Source organism: Neoarius graeffei, chromosome 2, assembly GCF_027579695.1.
Source record: "Neoarius graeffei isolate fNeoGra1 chromosome 2, fNeoGra1.pri, whole genome shotgun sequence".
NCBI classification, from domain to species: domain Eukaryota; kingdom Metazoa; phylum Chordata; class Actinopteri; order Siluriformes; family Ariidae; genus Neoarius; species Neoarius graeffei.
In genome coordinates this window covers 5,960,684-5,977,302 of record NC_083570.1, presented here as the reverse complement: position 1 = coordinate 5,977,302, position 16,619 = coordinate 5,960,684, and the positions used below count along the sequence as shown (strand labels likewise).

The window sequence follows — 16,619 nt, the reverse complement described above, 5'->3', positions numbered from 1 at the left end:
CTGCGGCTGGCATGTTATTGTTGGATATAAGGTGCATCAGACTTGTTCATGTGTTAGGCCTATTTGGCGCACACAAATTGAAGCTTCAATTTGGAGGCCCTTCATTCAAAAGAGCACTCTGGGGGTTCATGATGCCCTTATCATTAAGTGTAAATGCATTGATGAATGTTTGAATAAAACATTCAACAGCAAGAAGCTAATCGTTGTTGCTACTTCCTGCCTGGACTATTGCAATCCTTTTTCCTGACTTTGCCTTTCCTCATTTTATTTTTGTCAGATTCATTGGCATTATATCCAGAATTACAGTTTGAATATTAAAGTATACAAGTCTACACCAGCACTTTTATACATACCATAGAAGTACTAGTGAACAAGATTGTGAATAAGATTTACCTTAACATTACATAGAAAAACATCAGTATGGACATGCGTGTAAACCTTTTATATACTGAGCTACATATTTAGAGTTTGAATGTAAAAATATACGGAAATAAAACTAATCTTTACCTTTATAATCACAGAGAAAAACATTATATTGTTAGTATGGACATAAACCTTTTATATAAGCCACATTTAATTACAAAGTTTGAAAGTAAAAGTACTCAAATCTAAAACTAATAAGATTTACTTTAAAATTACAGAGAAATGTTAGATTGTTAGTAAAATTAGGTTGTCTTTTTTACAGTGTTCCTCATATCTGGAAATTTAATCACGACTTATTACAGAACGGTGAATTTTGTGATCAGGTGAAGTCTCTTATTTTGGAGGTTGAAGAGTTAGACATGTCTGATAGGAGTAAATGGGAATGGTTTAAGTTTAAGCTCAAACAAATAGCAATCGGCATGGGTAAAAAACTTTCACGTATAAGGAAACAAGAACAAAAGGATCTGATTGATAAAATTAATACATTAGTAAATAACACACAACTAGCCTTAGAAAACATTTCAGAATTACAGTCACTGCAGTCTCAACTAGACGAAATGTACACAATAAAGGCAAATGGAGCTTCCACTCGATCAAGAGCTGGATGGATCGAACAGGGTGAAAAAAGTTCATCGTATTTCTTCAGACTTGAAAAACAAAGACAAACTCAGAAAAAAATGAGTAAGCTTATGAGCAATGATAATATAATAGAAGATCAGAAATGAGTACGGGATGGAATTTGGCTCTTTTATTGTAACTTAAATTTAATAAATCAGAATGTGACGTCTTATTTTATCCCATCAATGATGACATCAAAAAACTGGATGAAGACAAACATACACTTGATGAGGAATGAACTATAACAGAAATTGAAATTGCATTAAAACAAATGAAAAATGGTAAATCACCAGGAATCGATGGCTTAACATCTGAATTTTTAAAATACTTTTGGGTGGATATTAAAAAATATATATATTATATAGAGCATTTTTAGAATGCATTCACAAAGGATGTTTATCCCCGACGCTGAAGACAGGCTTAATAACCTTGCTACCAAAACCCAAAAAAGACTTCTTGCTGCTAGACAATTGGAGACCTATAACCTTACTATGCAATGATTATAAATTACTTGCCTTAGTATCTGCTAATCGTCTAAAGCGTGTACTTGTAAAACATGTAGACAAATATCAATCAGCCTTCATGAAGGGAAGATATATTCAAAACCACGTCTGACTGATTCTGGATATCATTGATTACCAATCAATTATTCAATTCAAGATTTTATGTGGAATCAGACAAGGCTGTCCAATTTCACCAAAATTATTTATTATATGTCCACAAATGCTAGCGTACTTAACCTTGTGGAATAATAGAACCATTACTATTAATAGGAAGACTTTATTTCAACAAGAATGGAATGATAAACTTTTAGATATTACTGATCTAATGGATGAAAATGGACATTTAATGCAATTTAATTCTTTTGTAGAAAAGTTTCATTTAAAATTTGTCTATAGAGAATTTAATCAAATTTGTAGAGCTATTCCACCTCCCTTAAGATTCACGATAAAAAATACCCTTGAATATTCAAAGGTGTCGATCAAACTGCCTGAATTGAAAATCGGTGAAGTGGAAATTGGTGAAAGAAAATCTAATAACAAAGGAAGTAGAAATGTTTTAAAATGGAAGCTATTCCCTGATTTAAAAAAAAAAAAATTAACAAAAGTAAGAATAACTGACGATGGAGGAACACTAACAAATACACACTGTAGTTATCTTAGACGGCCAATTTCACCCACAGTGAAAGAAATTCAGTTTAAAATACTGAACAATATTTATCCAGCTGCTGAAACTCTCAGGAAAAGGTTGAATTTGCTTCTGTCTGAAAATGAGTTCAGCACAGAAACTCCATCACTGGGGGAAACTTTATTCTCCTGTGCTCTTATCTTTTATTCTGCAAAGCTTTGATTGTAATATTTGAATAAAAATCCCAAACTCACAGATAAACCTGGATTTATAAGGTTCTATCTGCGGGCCAATCATCATCCAGGCTGAATATGGGATGAACACGACATCGGCAGCCTGAACCGATCATGTACTGGATGTTCTAATGGAGTTTAAATATTGTTCAGTGTTTTACAATCAAATCTCAGGGTTTAGAAACAACTTCAGATTTGAAAAAGTGAATGTGGATTTTACATCTTAGAACACAAGCAGAAAAATCAAATTCATTCCAAAAGTGAAGTTTTATTTTTATATAGTGTGAACTGAACAGGTTTAAAATGCTGTTCTGTTCTGGCTTTATTACTGTTTATTAGTTATTTAATGAGACGCTGCTTAATATGAAACAAACACAACTTTATAATGCGAAGGTCATGAGATCATTTTCTTTTTAAATTTGACGAGTTTCTTGTCTGACAGTCAATTTTTAACATTTCCTTTTGAATTATTTTTAAATTATTCATCTGTTTTAATTTAAATATTAAAATGAGTGTTTTGTGCAGCTGGATTGTGTTCTAGTGAAACAGACGACTGAGCAACAACGTGGCAACGTGCAGGAATTTTACAGAAAACACGACACACTTTTATTCTGGATCACACAATCTCACAGAACCAAGAAACCAGCAGGGCCCAAACCCAGCGTATAGAGTCTGAGTGAATGTGGTGTGGACTCTGTGGAGGAGCTTCATCGTGTCAGAGACGCTGTAGAAGGACAGAGTTCCTGCACTGTGATCCACATACACTCCTATTCTGGAGGGTGATGGAACTCTGAGATCAGTCTTAATGTTGTTGTGACAGAAAGAGAGAGAAGAAGAAAAACACCGCAGAGTCCAGGACTGATTGTTGGATCCAAACTCACACTCTTTACCCTGTCCTTTCCTGCTGATGTCTTTATATGAGACTGATATGTCCACACCACCATCATCGCTCCACTCCACCTCCCAGTAACAGCGTCCACACACACTCTCCTTACACAACACCTGATTCCAGTAATCAAATCTCTCTGGATGATCAGAGTAACGCTGCTTCCTCCCACTGACTCTCACCGCTCTGTTCTTCTCAGACAGAATGAGGTGACGATGTGCCGTGTTGGGATCCAGAGTCAGATAACAGAAATCTAAAATAAAAGAGAAAAACAAACTGAACAATGTGAACATGAATATCCGCGCTGGGGGCGTGGTCACGAAAACAGCAGTTCGGTTGCAGTGAAAACTTTTCTCTGTAGAACCCTGTCACTCCCCCCTCCCCCCCACTCTGGGCTCAAGAACACAACAAAAGGGCAATAATATAACAACAACCAATCAGAATTCAGATACAACAACCAATCAGAATTCAGATACATTCTGTTGCCAAGTAAAATTGTAACCTGTCAAAGTTCTCGAGCCCTCGTGCTGTTTTACCGTTAGATCTATCACATATCAGCTTAAACTAGCATTCTAAAACTAGTTAAAGATCCCACAGAAGAGAGCGACTCCCCCTGCCAGCCTCATGGAACGCAGTGTTTAAGGCTCCGGATGGGTTTTATTTCCATTTATGAGGGAAAGGAACATACACCCTCCCGACAGTCAGTGCGGTATTCGCTTGGAAAACACATTTGCAAATTGGTAGAATGAATTAATCATCACATGCAAGATTTGCAGTTAATCAAATGGATTTCATATTATTATTATTATTATTATTATTATTCATTAATTACTACAGTTCTGAACTTCAAATGTTAAAAGTCTGGCCTTTGGAGAGATGATGGAGACTCTTTTGGTGGAACACAACGGAGCAAAATATTGTGACCCTCTAATGTTGACCTGAAGTTGGCACCACTGGGGGTTGGCATTGGGTTTTTGTCCCCACCAATGTTAATACCAAACCTACACCCTTGCCTACATGTTGGCCCCGTACTACGAACGGAGGTTAACCTACCCAGAAGTAACCCAGGGTTCCCCCGCTAAACCGGGGTTGACAAAACCTGGTTATCTTGTTTGGGGTTAAACGGTACTATGACGCCAGTTATGAAGTTGATTTGTTGAACCTGTGTTAACCTAATCAGGGTTAATGCACGTTCACGTTAAAGGGGAGGTTATCAGCGCAAATCACCACTGTTCACAATGGCACGGTCGCCGTACTTCACGGAGGAAGAATGCGCCGTCATAATGCAAAGCTACGAGGAGTTCAAAACAACATTAAGAGCAAAATCTAACACAGCGGCTGCCAATAAGGAGCGGCAAGCATGTTGGCAACGAATTGCCGATCGGGTAAATGCGTAAGTACATTCTCCCTTCTACATGTTCCAGAACAGAAGTATAGGATGAGAGAAAGCTTCATGATCAATCACAAGTCATAGAAAATGGTCCTTCGATGTGGCCCCAGTCATATATAGCTTGTTTAATGTCCGAAAAATCCTGAAACAAAATTTGGTATGGTAAATTCATGGAGTAGCCTACTTAAGCTGATATGTGCACAGAGTCACATGAATTAGGATGACTGACTGTTCAGTCCCTTTGACCAAGTTGGTGTATGTCCTGTGAACATTTCAGAGGCAACAGCAGTGCCAAACGCACCTGGCAACAGGTGAAAATGAAATATAAAAACATCATTCATCATGGTGTGTGCGCGCGTGCAAGCAAGCATTCATTTGCCTTTTATTTATTCAAGTTTTATCTGTTTGCCTAATAGTTCAAATTGTTTTGCATATAGTTTATAATGTTGTTGTGTGATATTAATGAAAATATTGTGGGAAAACTACTTTGCACGAGCGTTCATTTAATTTATTCTATCGTCATTTTGTTTGTTCTATTTTTGTGTATTTTATTTATTTATCTGTTTGTCTAGTTGTATCTATTTTTCTAATAATAATATTTTTTGCATTAATAGTTTGTTTTTTCCTATTAAAATAATCTTGTGTTCTTGTTATAACTTTATCTATTTATCTGACTGTTTAGTTGTATCTATTTTTGTTACAATTTCAATATTTTTAATATAGAAAGTTTGTTTTTTTTCTATTAAAATGTTCTTGTGTGATAACTAGTTCTTGTAATATTTATTGTAGTTGTATCTATTTTGTATCTCAGACTTAAATATTTTTGTAAAACAAGTGTTTTTTATAAAATATTCTTGCGTTCTTGATAACTATGTTCTTGAGTGGGTTCTTTTTTTTTTTTTTACAGAAAAGCCGTTCTGCATGGACATTCATTGAAGCCCTCATTGTTTTTTAATGGTTATTTATGAGCGTTTAGGGGTTACAATAATGTAAGTCTAGGTTGCTTTATATAAAAGGTATGTCCAGAAATATTGATGTCACTGTCTAAGCAGAGGGATCTGGCTTCTTTAGATGCTGTCTTCTTAAAACTGAATAAATATTTAAAAAGAGCCAAATGAGCCAGTCTTTTGAACGGCTCTTTTCAAAGAACGGATCACAAAGATGCGGATCCCCTCAAAGAGCCATAAATCCCATCTCTAATCTGCGCTCCGATATCGCACGGGTCATCCAGGTACGCTGGCATTGTCTCTAGAGGAAATGTCAGTGGAGAGGTGGTGTTTAAAAAGGGTGTGGTTCATCGGAAACCTCGGGTTAACCAAGAACATAACCTGAGACGAGCAGGTTTGAGATGCAGCGTAAATTGCCATGGCAGCATACCTCGGTTTGAACATAGCCAACTTTCGTAGTATGGGTTAATCGGGAAGTTACGCTGCACGTGATCAAGTTACTCTCGAAGTTACCCTGGTAAGCCAGAAAACCCTCTTCGTAGTACAGGGACCAGATTGGGCGGGTTTGACGTTATTTCGGCGGGTTTTTATCAGATGTTTATAAACATTTCGCACGAATGTTCTGTGTGAGCATGCAGCCAGAGACACTTCTATCTATGTCCACTAGTCTACATCCAATCCAATCCATATTAATCACTTCTGTGACCCAATCAGAGATCGCGGGCATCACACGACACAAAGACCTAGTTTACCCTGCACCCCTTAGGTATTTTAAACAACCAAAATCAAGCATTGGCCTAAATTAATCATTAACAATAAACATTAATCTCATCTCATCTCATTATCTCTAGCCGCTTTAACCTGTTCTACAGGGTCGCAGGCAAGCTGGAGCCTATCCCAGCTGACTACGGGCGAAAGGCGGGGTACACCCTGGACAAGTCGCCAGGTCATCACAGGGCTGACACATAGACACAGACAACCATTCACACTCACATTCACACCTACGGTCAATTTAGAGTCACCAGTTAACCTAACCTGCATGTCTTTGGACTGTGGGGGAAACCGGAGCACCCGGAGGAAACCCACGCAGACACGGGGAGAACATGCAAACTCCACACAGAAAGGCCCTCGCTGGCCACGGGGCTTGAACCCGGACCTTCTTGCTGTGAGGCGACAGCGCTAACCACTACACCACCGTGCCGCCCAACATTAATCTCATTAAGTATTATTTAACCAAAAAAAAAATCGATGTAACTGTAAGACTAATATGAATGTGTGTAATGTAGTGCAGAAACTGAACTCATAAACTGGTAAATAAGAATGACGCAATACATTCTCCATTTTCTCTTCTCATGTTACATTCAGCCATGCATCGGAGCCTAACTTTTTTTTTTAACTGAAGTATATAAAACAATGGTTACGTATGTAACCGCGGTTCTATGAATTTTGGATGACCGCCAGAGGTGGTGCTTTAAGCACCTGGATGTCCATCATCATGCGCATGCAGTTCGAGTATGTATACCAACAAAGTCGCTTGCGACAGGGGTGACGTATGTCACTGCACCGGTACTTAAGGTGCGTTCACCCCGGAAGCATTCTCTTGGCAGTCTTCTCGTCAGCCTTCCGAGTGACGGCCAAGCTCTGGCAGTCATCCGAAATTCATAGAACCGCGGTTACATATGTAACCATCATTCTATTTCATTTCTCCTGACCGCCAGAGGCGGTGCTTTAAGCACCCAGATGACTAATACCAACAGGGTCACGAGGAAGACCTATTTACCCTATGAATGGCTGAAAAAAGGTGGCTGTGGCCAGTGGATTGTGCATGGCCACCTTAACCCTATAAAACCTTGCAAACGTGCAAGTTGAGACCCATGAGGCAGCAGCGCAGATATCAGAGTGGAACTCCACGTAGAGCCGCCCCTGATGCAGCCATGCTCCGAGTGGAGTGGCCTCGGATGTGGGGAGGGACCGGGAGGTTGCTGCTAATGGCCTCCACGGTCCAGTTCGACAGTCTCTGTTTGGACAACGCATGGCTGCGCCCATGTCCAGTGTGACCCACAAACAGTACATCCGACTGCCGAAATGCAGCAGTCGCTTCAATGTATGCCCTCAGTGCTCGAACTGGGCAAAGAAGGACGTGACCTTGGCCCTGCTTATTCTCCTCAGGCAGTGGTCTGAAGGCGTCCAGGCTGAGGGGCTGATTGGTGTACGAAGAGGAGAAGTTCTTGGGCATAAACGAAGGATTAGGCCACAATGTTACACCCGTGCCATCGGGGCTCCATTGTAAGCACTCCTGGCCGACAGACAGGGCGTGTAGTTCACCCACTCTCTTAGCCGAAGCCATAGCTAAAAGGAATGCTGTCTTTAAAGATAGCCATTTGAGCTTCGTCCCCTGTAGGGGTTCAAATTGAGGTTTACACAGTGCACTTAAAACCAGAGGCAAGTCCCAAGCTGGTCTTGGACTGCATTGAGGGGGTCTTATGCGCTGAGCACCTTTAAGAAAGCTGCTCACCAGTGTGTGGGATCCCACAGTCAGCCTGACTACCCTGTTGTGCACTGCGGATATAGCCACTACATACACCTTGAAGGTGGAGGGTGCAAGGCCCTCATCCAGACAAGACTGTAAAAAGCTGAGAATCACCGGTATCGGGCAACATGCCGGTTCCTGATGGCGTGCTTGGCACCAACTCACAAAGAGTTTCCACCTATTGGCATAGAGCACATTGGTGCACGGGAACACTGGATGGTCCGCACAACGGTCGACTCACATTCTGCTAGCAGTGGGTCGGGCCCTTCACACCCACAGCCGTAACCGTGCTGGGTTCGGATGCCAAATTTGACCCCCATCTGTGAGAGGAGGTCCATTCGTGCAGGGAGACACCAAGGCTCCTTGCACAGCAACCCATGCAGGGTAGGGAACCAGATTCTCCCTGGCCAATAGGGGCCATCAACAGCACCCTGTGGCCCTCCTTGAGGATCCTCTCGAGAGTGGGCAGAATTAGCGGGAGTGGTGGGAAGCATACAGGAGCTGCTGTGGCCGCTCGTGTGCCAGTGCGTCTTGGCCCAAGGGGCTTGACGTTTCTTTCAGTGTAAACCACAGGGGACAATGTGTCGTGGCCTGGGAGGCGAAAAGGTCCACCTCTGCCCTGCCGTATCACAGCCAAATATTCTGCACCACTTCCAGGTGCAGCTTCCACTCCCCCGGGTCGGGGTTCTGTCGTGACAGAAGAACCGCAGCAGTGTTCCTCACTCCTGGTAAATGCATTGCCCTCAGGTTCACCAGCCAAGGGTAAGCCCCTGTCAACAGGTGCCGAGTGAGCTTTCAGGGAAGGTAGTGACCTGGTGCCGCCCTGGTGGTTTATATGATAGACCACAGATGTATTGTCGGTCTTTATAAGGACATGCCGACCCACTAAAACCAGAAGGAAAAGTTTCAGGGCGAGGAAGACGGCCCGCAGCTCTAACACCTTGATGTGTTGTCCTCGCTGTTGTGGGGCCCATACACCCCGGGCAGTCCTGTACTGCCACACTGCGCCCCAGCCGATCAGTGATGCATCGGTGGCGACTACTTCTCTGCGAGAGGGTATGGACCCAATGGGGACCCCCCACATTAGAAAAGAGCACTCTCTTCATGGGCATAGACATGAGGAGCAACTGGCCGTGATTCTGACTGACCTGTGCCTGTGATGTTGTGGATGTAAACCAAGGCTGTTCATCCAGATTTGTAGAGGCCCGAGTGTGAGGAGGCCCAACGGAACTACCGACGAGGCCACGGTGAGTATAACTAGTAGTGTCTGGAAGGACCTGAAGGTCAGGGTTTGTCCCTTCCTGAAGCGATGTAACCGCTGGGCAATATCGCTCACCCGTCACTGAGACAGGGTTGCCCTCAACAGCTGAGAATCCAGCTGAAGGCCAAGAAAAACAGTCTTCTGGCTGGGTGTGAGGGAACTCTTGGCATGGTTCACCCTGAGCCCAAGTTTGGTGATGTGAGAAACCAGCACGGCTGGGTCGCTGAGCGCGTCTACCCTTGACTGAAAAAAATATATATATCAACCAGTCATCCAGGTAGGGGAGGATATGGATTCCCCTGCTCTGAAGTAGGGACAGTGCTGCCGCGACGAATCTCATAAAGATTCTGGGAAGTATGCATCCTTCAGATCGATGGTTGTGAACCAATCGTCCCGTCTGATGCTGTTTAAGACGTCGGATGTGCGCAGCATACGGAATTTGAAGACCTTGAGGTGGTCGTTCAAATGTCTCAGATCCAGTAGGGGGTGAAGCCCACCCCCCCCCTTTTATTTGGGGGGGGGGATGGTGGAATAAAACCCACTGTTTTGTAAAGGTGGATCTAATGGCTCGATGGCACCCTTTTTCTGGAGGGTCAAGACCTCCTGGCGTAGTGCCAGAGCTTTGGCCTGGTCTTTTACTATAGTCATTTTGACCCCTTGAATTCTCGGCGGTCGGCATCTGAATTGTATGCTGTAACCCTGAGAGAGGGTGGATATAACCCAGGGGTCCGATGTTACAACTTCCCAGTAGGTGAGTTGTTGACTGGTGAAGTGTCCGACCGCTGGAGTGGAGTAGTCAACGTCTGCCTCCATGCCCCCTACGGCCCCTGGGGGTGGGAATTGTACCCCGACGTGCCTGCGGCAGCACCAAAGAGCTGTCCCGGAATCACTGGGAGAGTGCGGAGGGCCCTCCTGCAGGGATCTACAGTAAGAGTGGTGACTGAGCCAACCGTACCTGATGCCTGGCGAGAGTTAAAGACGACATTAGTCTGCCCAGCTCCCTGGACATGAAAGCAAATGCCTGCAGCGAGGCCTCGCTTAGGCTTTGCAGTGATGGGTCTGCTCCAGAAGACTGAAGAGCCTGAGACTGGGCCAGGATCAGGTGGGATAATGAATTGTCTATGCGTGCAGCCCGTGCTGCAGCATCATAGCTCTTCCCGATGAAGTCATCGGTCAAACGACACTGTGGCCGTGGACAGCGAGCGTCGGGTCTCAACGCCTCGTCCGGCAAAAGGATCAGAGCCGCAAGGGCCGTTCGACTGTTAGCATGCTGACCAGACCCTGACTGGACGCATCTTGTATCTCTACAGCTCCTCAATAAAGGGGGCTGAAGGAACAGTGAAAACAGCAGAGGGGGAGTCTAAAAAAGGCACTCTGCATCTGTACTTCAGATGGCGCCATGTCCAACCCCAGGCGGGCTAGCGTCATTTTTATTGCGGGCTTGACCATAGTGGAAAGCACGTCCTTCTCTTGAAGCTCCGCGGCTGGGGACAGCACCGGAGGCTGTGGCTCAGGAGGAGTAAATGAAGCAGCTGAGGCGAGAGCATCAGCAGGCCATGCTTCAGGTGGTTGTAGGTTATAGAGCAAAGCCTTAAGCTCAGCAAGCTCTGAAGGACCACAATGGAAATAAGTATTTTTACTTTGTGTTATCCTCCGCAATATTTATATTATATGTTTACATGTTATGTATGGTTTTATTGCGAAATAAATCAATACAATACAAAAGAAGCCAAGGTGCCCACTTGTTGCGCCAAGGGGTCCACCTTCTGGTACTTGGGCCTACAGGGAGCCTCCTGTGACGGCTGCTTAGGGCGCTTCCTAGACTTAGGAGGCCGAGCATAGTCGCTCGGTGCTGGGGGCAGTCGAGAGCCCAAACTGCTTTCCAGCTGAGCAAGCCTAGCAGTGCATCAAGCAAACAAAACAAAATATCCGCGGCGGAGTCAGGAGCGAACATACTCACCCAACCACGTTCAGGTAATCAGCAATCAAAGCTGAATAAACAGGCTACAGCGCGAATCAAAAGCGCCCAAAAATACCAAATAAGTATCACACTTGCAACCAAAGGATACTTATTAGATCGCTACAAGGCGAGAAAATATCCATATGCTCGCGATGAAACTGAAATTTATAATTAGAAGTTGCTGGCTGCCGAAGTCCGAGCGAACTCACTCATAACCGGTTTAGTTGAAAATAATTTACTTACCTTAAAGCTTTGAGACAATCAGCACATAAACATGACCGCTGTTTATTCTACTTACCTAAATATGGAATAGGTGATGGCACAAGCAGTGTCGAAGTACCAATACAGAGCCAAGCAAACAAAATGAAATATCCGCGGTGGAGTCAGGAGCGAACACACTCACCCAGCCACGTTTCGGTAATCAGCAATCAGCTGAAGTAAACAAGCTACAGTGCGAGTCAGAAGCGCACACAAACACCAATTAAGTGTCATATTTGCAATAAAACGATACTTATTAGATCACTACAAGGCGAGAAAACACCCCTATGATCGCAGTGAAACTGAAACTTATAATTAGAAGTTGCTATCTGCCAAAGTCAGAGCGAACTCACTCAGCTATCAGCTGAAGTAAACAAGCTACAGTGCGAATCAGGAGCGTACACAAGCACCAAATAAGTGTCATACTTTCAGAAAAACGATACTTATTAGATCGCTACAAGGCGAGAAAACACCCCTATGATCGCAGTGAAACTGAAACTTATAAATAGAAGTTACTAGCTGCCGAAGTCAGAGCGAACTCACTCAGCAATCAGCTGAAGTAAACAAGCTACAGTGCGAGTCAGAAGCGCACACAAGCACCAAATAAGTGGCATATTTGCAATAAAACGATACTTATTAGATCGCTACAAGGCGAGAAAACACCCTTATGATCATGGTAAAACTGAAATTTATAATTAGAAGTTGCTAGCTGCCGAAGTCAGAGCAAACTTACTCATAAATGGTTTCTTACCTTAACCAAATGGCAAATCGCAGTCTTTAAGAGGGCGAAAAAAATGCAGCTCCAACCCGTTTAAGGGTTTGCAAGACTCCAGCGATTGCTCTTTAGAAAAATAATATAACTCGAAATCTGCTCTGCACGAGAAGATGCAAGAGAACACTTCCGGGGTGAACGCACCTTAAGTACCGGTGCAGTGACATACGTCACCCCTGTCGCAAGCGACTTTGTTGGTATACATACTCGAACTGCATGCGCATGATGATGGACATCCGGGTGCTTAAAGCACCGCCTCTGGCAGTCAGGAGAAATGAAATAGAACAGGTAGCCTAGTAAACTAGACCCACCCGCCTAGCGGCCAAAAATATTTTTGCCTAGCGAGTGGGTCTAGCCTCGCACCATATAAACAAAAACACCCCGGGCATCAAATCGTGCCCGCCAATCACAACGCAAGGTTTTTGTTTGGATTCTTTGGGTGGGCTTTTGCAGGAGTGACGACAAAGCTGCGCAACGCTGGAGAAAGCACAACAGGAAAGATGGCTACGGCTAGTGAACAGCGCACGTTTGACTCCGCTTTGGAATCAGTTTTAGAAGAATTAGACTTGGAGTTTTCGTTGAAACATGAGCAGGAAGAGGCTCTCCGCTCATTCCTTTTCAAGAAGGACGTTTTCGCTGTTTTGCCGACCGGCTATGGCAAAAGTCTGATCTACCAGCTGGCTCCGCTCGTAGCCAAAAGGATGGGGCTAGTTTGTGCAGTAAAAAGAATTAATAAACAGCTTTGAAACATTACTTTTTGATTGTTTCTTATTTTCCCGTTATTTTAAATTTAAGGGAAATTATTTCACCAAACACCACTAAATAAAAATAAAAACTCTCAAAAACAGTTTAAGCAAACCCTTGAAAAACACTTGAATAAAAATAAGTGTATGTTAAGTATGTGGTACAGACTCCAAACTTGTGGTCCTTATCTCCAAACTTCTTAATATCTAGAACCTGTTTATTAATTAATACGCATTTTGAAAAATTATTTATTTCAAGGCCTCCCCCACTGTTTTCTGTCGCTCTGACTACATCACAGTCACTGTTGCACTGATTGGTCAGAGCGTTGGCCTATAGATAGTTTTCACATGACGTCACAGAGTCGGGGATTCCCTGGTGGTGGCCAACTTGGAGGGCCAGCTTATCATATGGGTCACTGAGCACACATTGTAGCGCACGAGTTACATTCATTTATATATTATTTATATTTATAGTTACATTACTACTATTTAAAGCTAGCAATGGTGCACACCTGTTGTAACGGCTGTCGTAATAGGTCAGATGATGAAGTCAAGCGGAGCTTTTATGGAATTCCCACTGTACGGGAGCACTAAGGCAGCAAACAAACTCAGCATACAAAGGAGAAATCTATGTCTTGCGAGAATCAACTGCAAGGATTATCAGCCTTCCAAACACAGCAAAGTCTGCTCCGATCATTTTATAAGTGGTAAGTTGTTTAAATAAACAATCAATTGTGTTTAAGTTTGTTTTTGGAAACCAAAACATCATGTGAACAATCTCTGGAGAATGCCTAACTGGAACCGCTGAGTGTACGTTTACATTGTAATGTACACTTAATATCGCTCGTTTGTCACGTTTCTATTTGAAACTTGTCACTTCACTCACGCAAGGGTCAGGGGCGCAGATAGGATTTTTGAACTGGGGGGGACTGAGCTGTCAGCAAATGATTCCATTTTGTGTATATATGTATGTGTGCGTGTGTGTGTGTGTATATATATATATACACACACACTACCGTTCAAAAGTTTTGGGTCACTTTGAAATGTCCTTATTTTTGAAAGAAAAGCACTGTTCTTTTCAATGAAGATCACTTTAAACTAATCAGAAATCCACTCTATACATTGCTAATGTGGTAAATGACTATTCTAGCTGCAAATGTCTGGTTTCTGGTGCAATATCTCCATAGGTGTATAGAGGCCCATTTCCAGCAACTATCACTCCAGTGTTCTAATGGTACAATGTGTTTGCTCATTGCCTCAGAAGGCTAATGGATGATTAGAAAACCCTTGTACAATCATGTTAGCACAGCTGAAAACAGTTGAGCTCTTTAGAGAAGCTATAAAACTGACCTTCCTTTGAGCAGATTGAGTTTCTGGAGCATCACATTTGTGGGGTCGATTAAATGCTCAAAATGGCCAGAAAAATGTCTTGACTATATTTTCTATTCATTTTACAACTTATGGTGGTAAATAAAAGTGTGACATAACATTTTAACATAGCCTATGGAAATCCAAAGTTTGCACATTATCATCATGCACAGAAATTGCAAAACTGCAAAACTAGTTTTAAAACCGCTAAGTTCCAACTGTTAACCATAGCGAGAGGCTGGGCTACGCGTGTGTGTGTAAAGTGTAAACCAGTGCATCCTGATTTCTAACTATGCCTGTGTGTTGCGTGAGCGGCAGTCAGTCAACAACTCTTCGCAAAGTTTCCTTATGAAACAATATGCTCGCTGAAATTATGGCAGGGAACGCCAGATTAAACATTAAAACTGCCTTCTGAGCACTGTATCTACAGGCTACCACCGAAAGGAGGAGGCTACCAGAAAGGCATCTCTACTCCGTACGATTTTACTTTCACTACGACATTACTTTGAACAGACTATCAAAAAATTGCAAGGTGATATGATAAAGTAAGGCACAGTTTACTTACAGTCGTTTTTTTTTTTTGAAAAAAACGACGCAATCGTTTTCTGCCTTTTGGCACCCTTCATCATGCCGTGTTGGGGTCCTGAACTAGGAGGAGCTGTCCCCGATATGCCTGTCAAACTTGTTGTGGGTAACCATAGCAACCAAGCTCGAGCTCGCAACCTGTGCAGTCTGCGCAGTTGCAACTATGTCTGTACTGCTGTGCACCTCAATAAACCGAATGGTAATCAGTCTTTTGATTTTTCCGTGAGGTTTGCCTTATGCAAAGAAAGACAGCATAGACGTTTTTTCCTCCCTATAAATGGGGGGGACCGAACGAGGTGAATTTAAATCTGGGTGGGACGAATCCCCCCCGTCCCCCCCTCTATCTGCGCCCGTGGCAAGGGTCATTTTTTAAAAACATTTTAGGTCTATTCTGTATGATTTGATTTGTGTTTGGGATGCGAACAGCGTGCCTTTTGGCGGATGCCGCCTGAATCGCGCAGATCCGATCTTTTTTTTTAGGGGGGCGTTGGAGTGTCTGATTATAATTTCAAAGTAAATTCTGTATTAAAATTACTAAATAAGCAAATCCATTACAGTCCATGAAACAGGAAGTATAAGGATGAGAAAAAAACAGTTTAAATCGGGAAGCTGCGCACATTTGTGCAGCCTGGGGAAAACTAATGGACTTTGTGCTGAATGTCAAGTTATGGAAGACGTAGAACACATTCTTTTCTGCTGTAAGAAATATAACGATCATAGGGAAAAATGGTTAGAACAAGAAGGTAAAGAAGGAGACATTCATAACATTCTGAAAGAGGAGGGAATGCAGGGAAAGAGTATTAAAGCCCTTATGACGTATCTGATAGACACTAGACTAATGGGAAGAATTTAGTTCCTTACACTTTCCTAATTCCCTTATATATAAATTTTTTTTTCTCCCCTATCATGTCGAAGACTTGACCTGACCAACTCACACACTCCTATACAGTAGGTGGCGATATACAATTAAATATTGTGACACGCCATTAATCAGAAGAAGAAGAAGAATTTATGCAGCCTGAGCGGTGTGCAGGACTGCGCAAATGTGCACAGCTTCCCGATTTAAACTGTTTTTTTTTTTTGTTGTTCTGCGCGATTCAGGCGGCATCCGCCAAAAGGCGCGCTGTGAATATATAAAGTTGTATATATCAGACAGCCTTTAAAGGTCCCATGGCATGAAATTTTCACTTTCTGAGGTTTTTTAACGTTAAAATGAGTTCCTCTGACCTTCTTAAGTCACCCCAGTGGCTAGAAATTTCATAATGTGTAAACCAAACTATGCCCAACATTTGAGAATGGCACGTCAAAATGGTGCGTTGATAGGCTCTTCCCTTTACTACATCAGCAAGGGAGATGATCCCCATGCCCCCCCTCTGGATTCCCACCCACTGTATGGATTGCCCATCCTACCAAGCCTACTGCGCATGCGCGAAATCCAGGAGGGTAGGAAAATTCAACAGTAGTTTTGTCCTACTGATCAGCTGGGCTGATAGAAAATCGGTGAGTATTTCACGCAT

At 42.9% G+C, this 16,619-nt stretch overlaps 1 protein-coding gene across 1 annotated transcript; it reads right to left on the bottom strand.

The window, feature by feature from the left end:
- Positions 1 to 2,691: 2,691 nt before the first annotated feature.
- Positions 2,692 to 4,305, bottom strand: LOC132878489 (stonustoxin subunit beta-like). Its single transcript, XM_060913670.1, has one exon. The coding sequence runs from the start codon at positions 3,579 to 3,581 to the stop codon at positions 3,009 to 3,011; it is 573 nt and encodes a 190-aa protein (XP_060769653.1). The 5' UTR covers positions 3,582 to 4,305; the 3' UTR covers positions 2,692 to 3,008.
- Between the last annotated feature and the right edge of the window lie 12,314 nt (positions 4,306 to 16,619).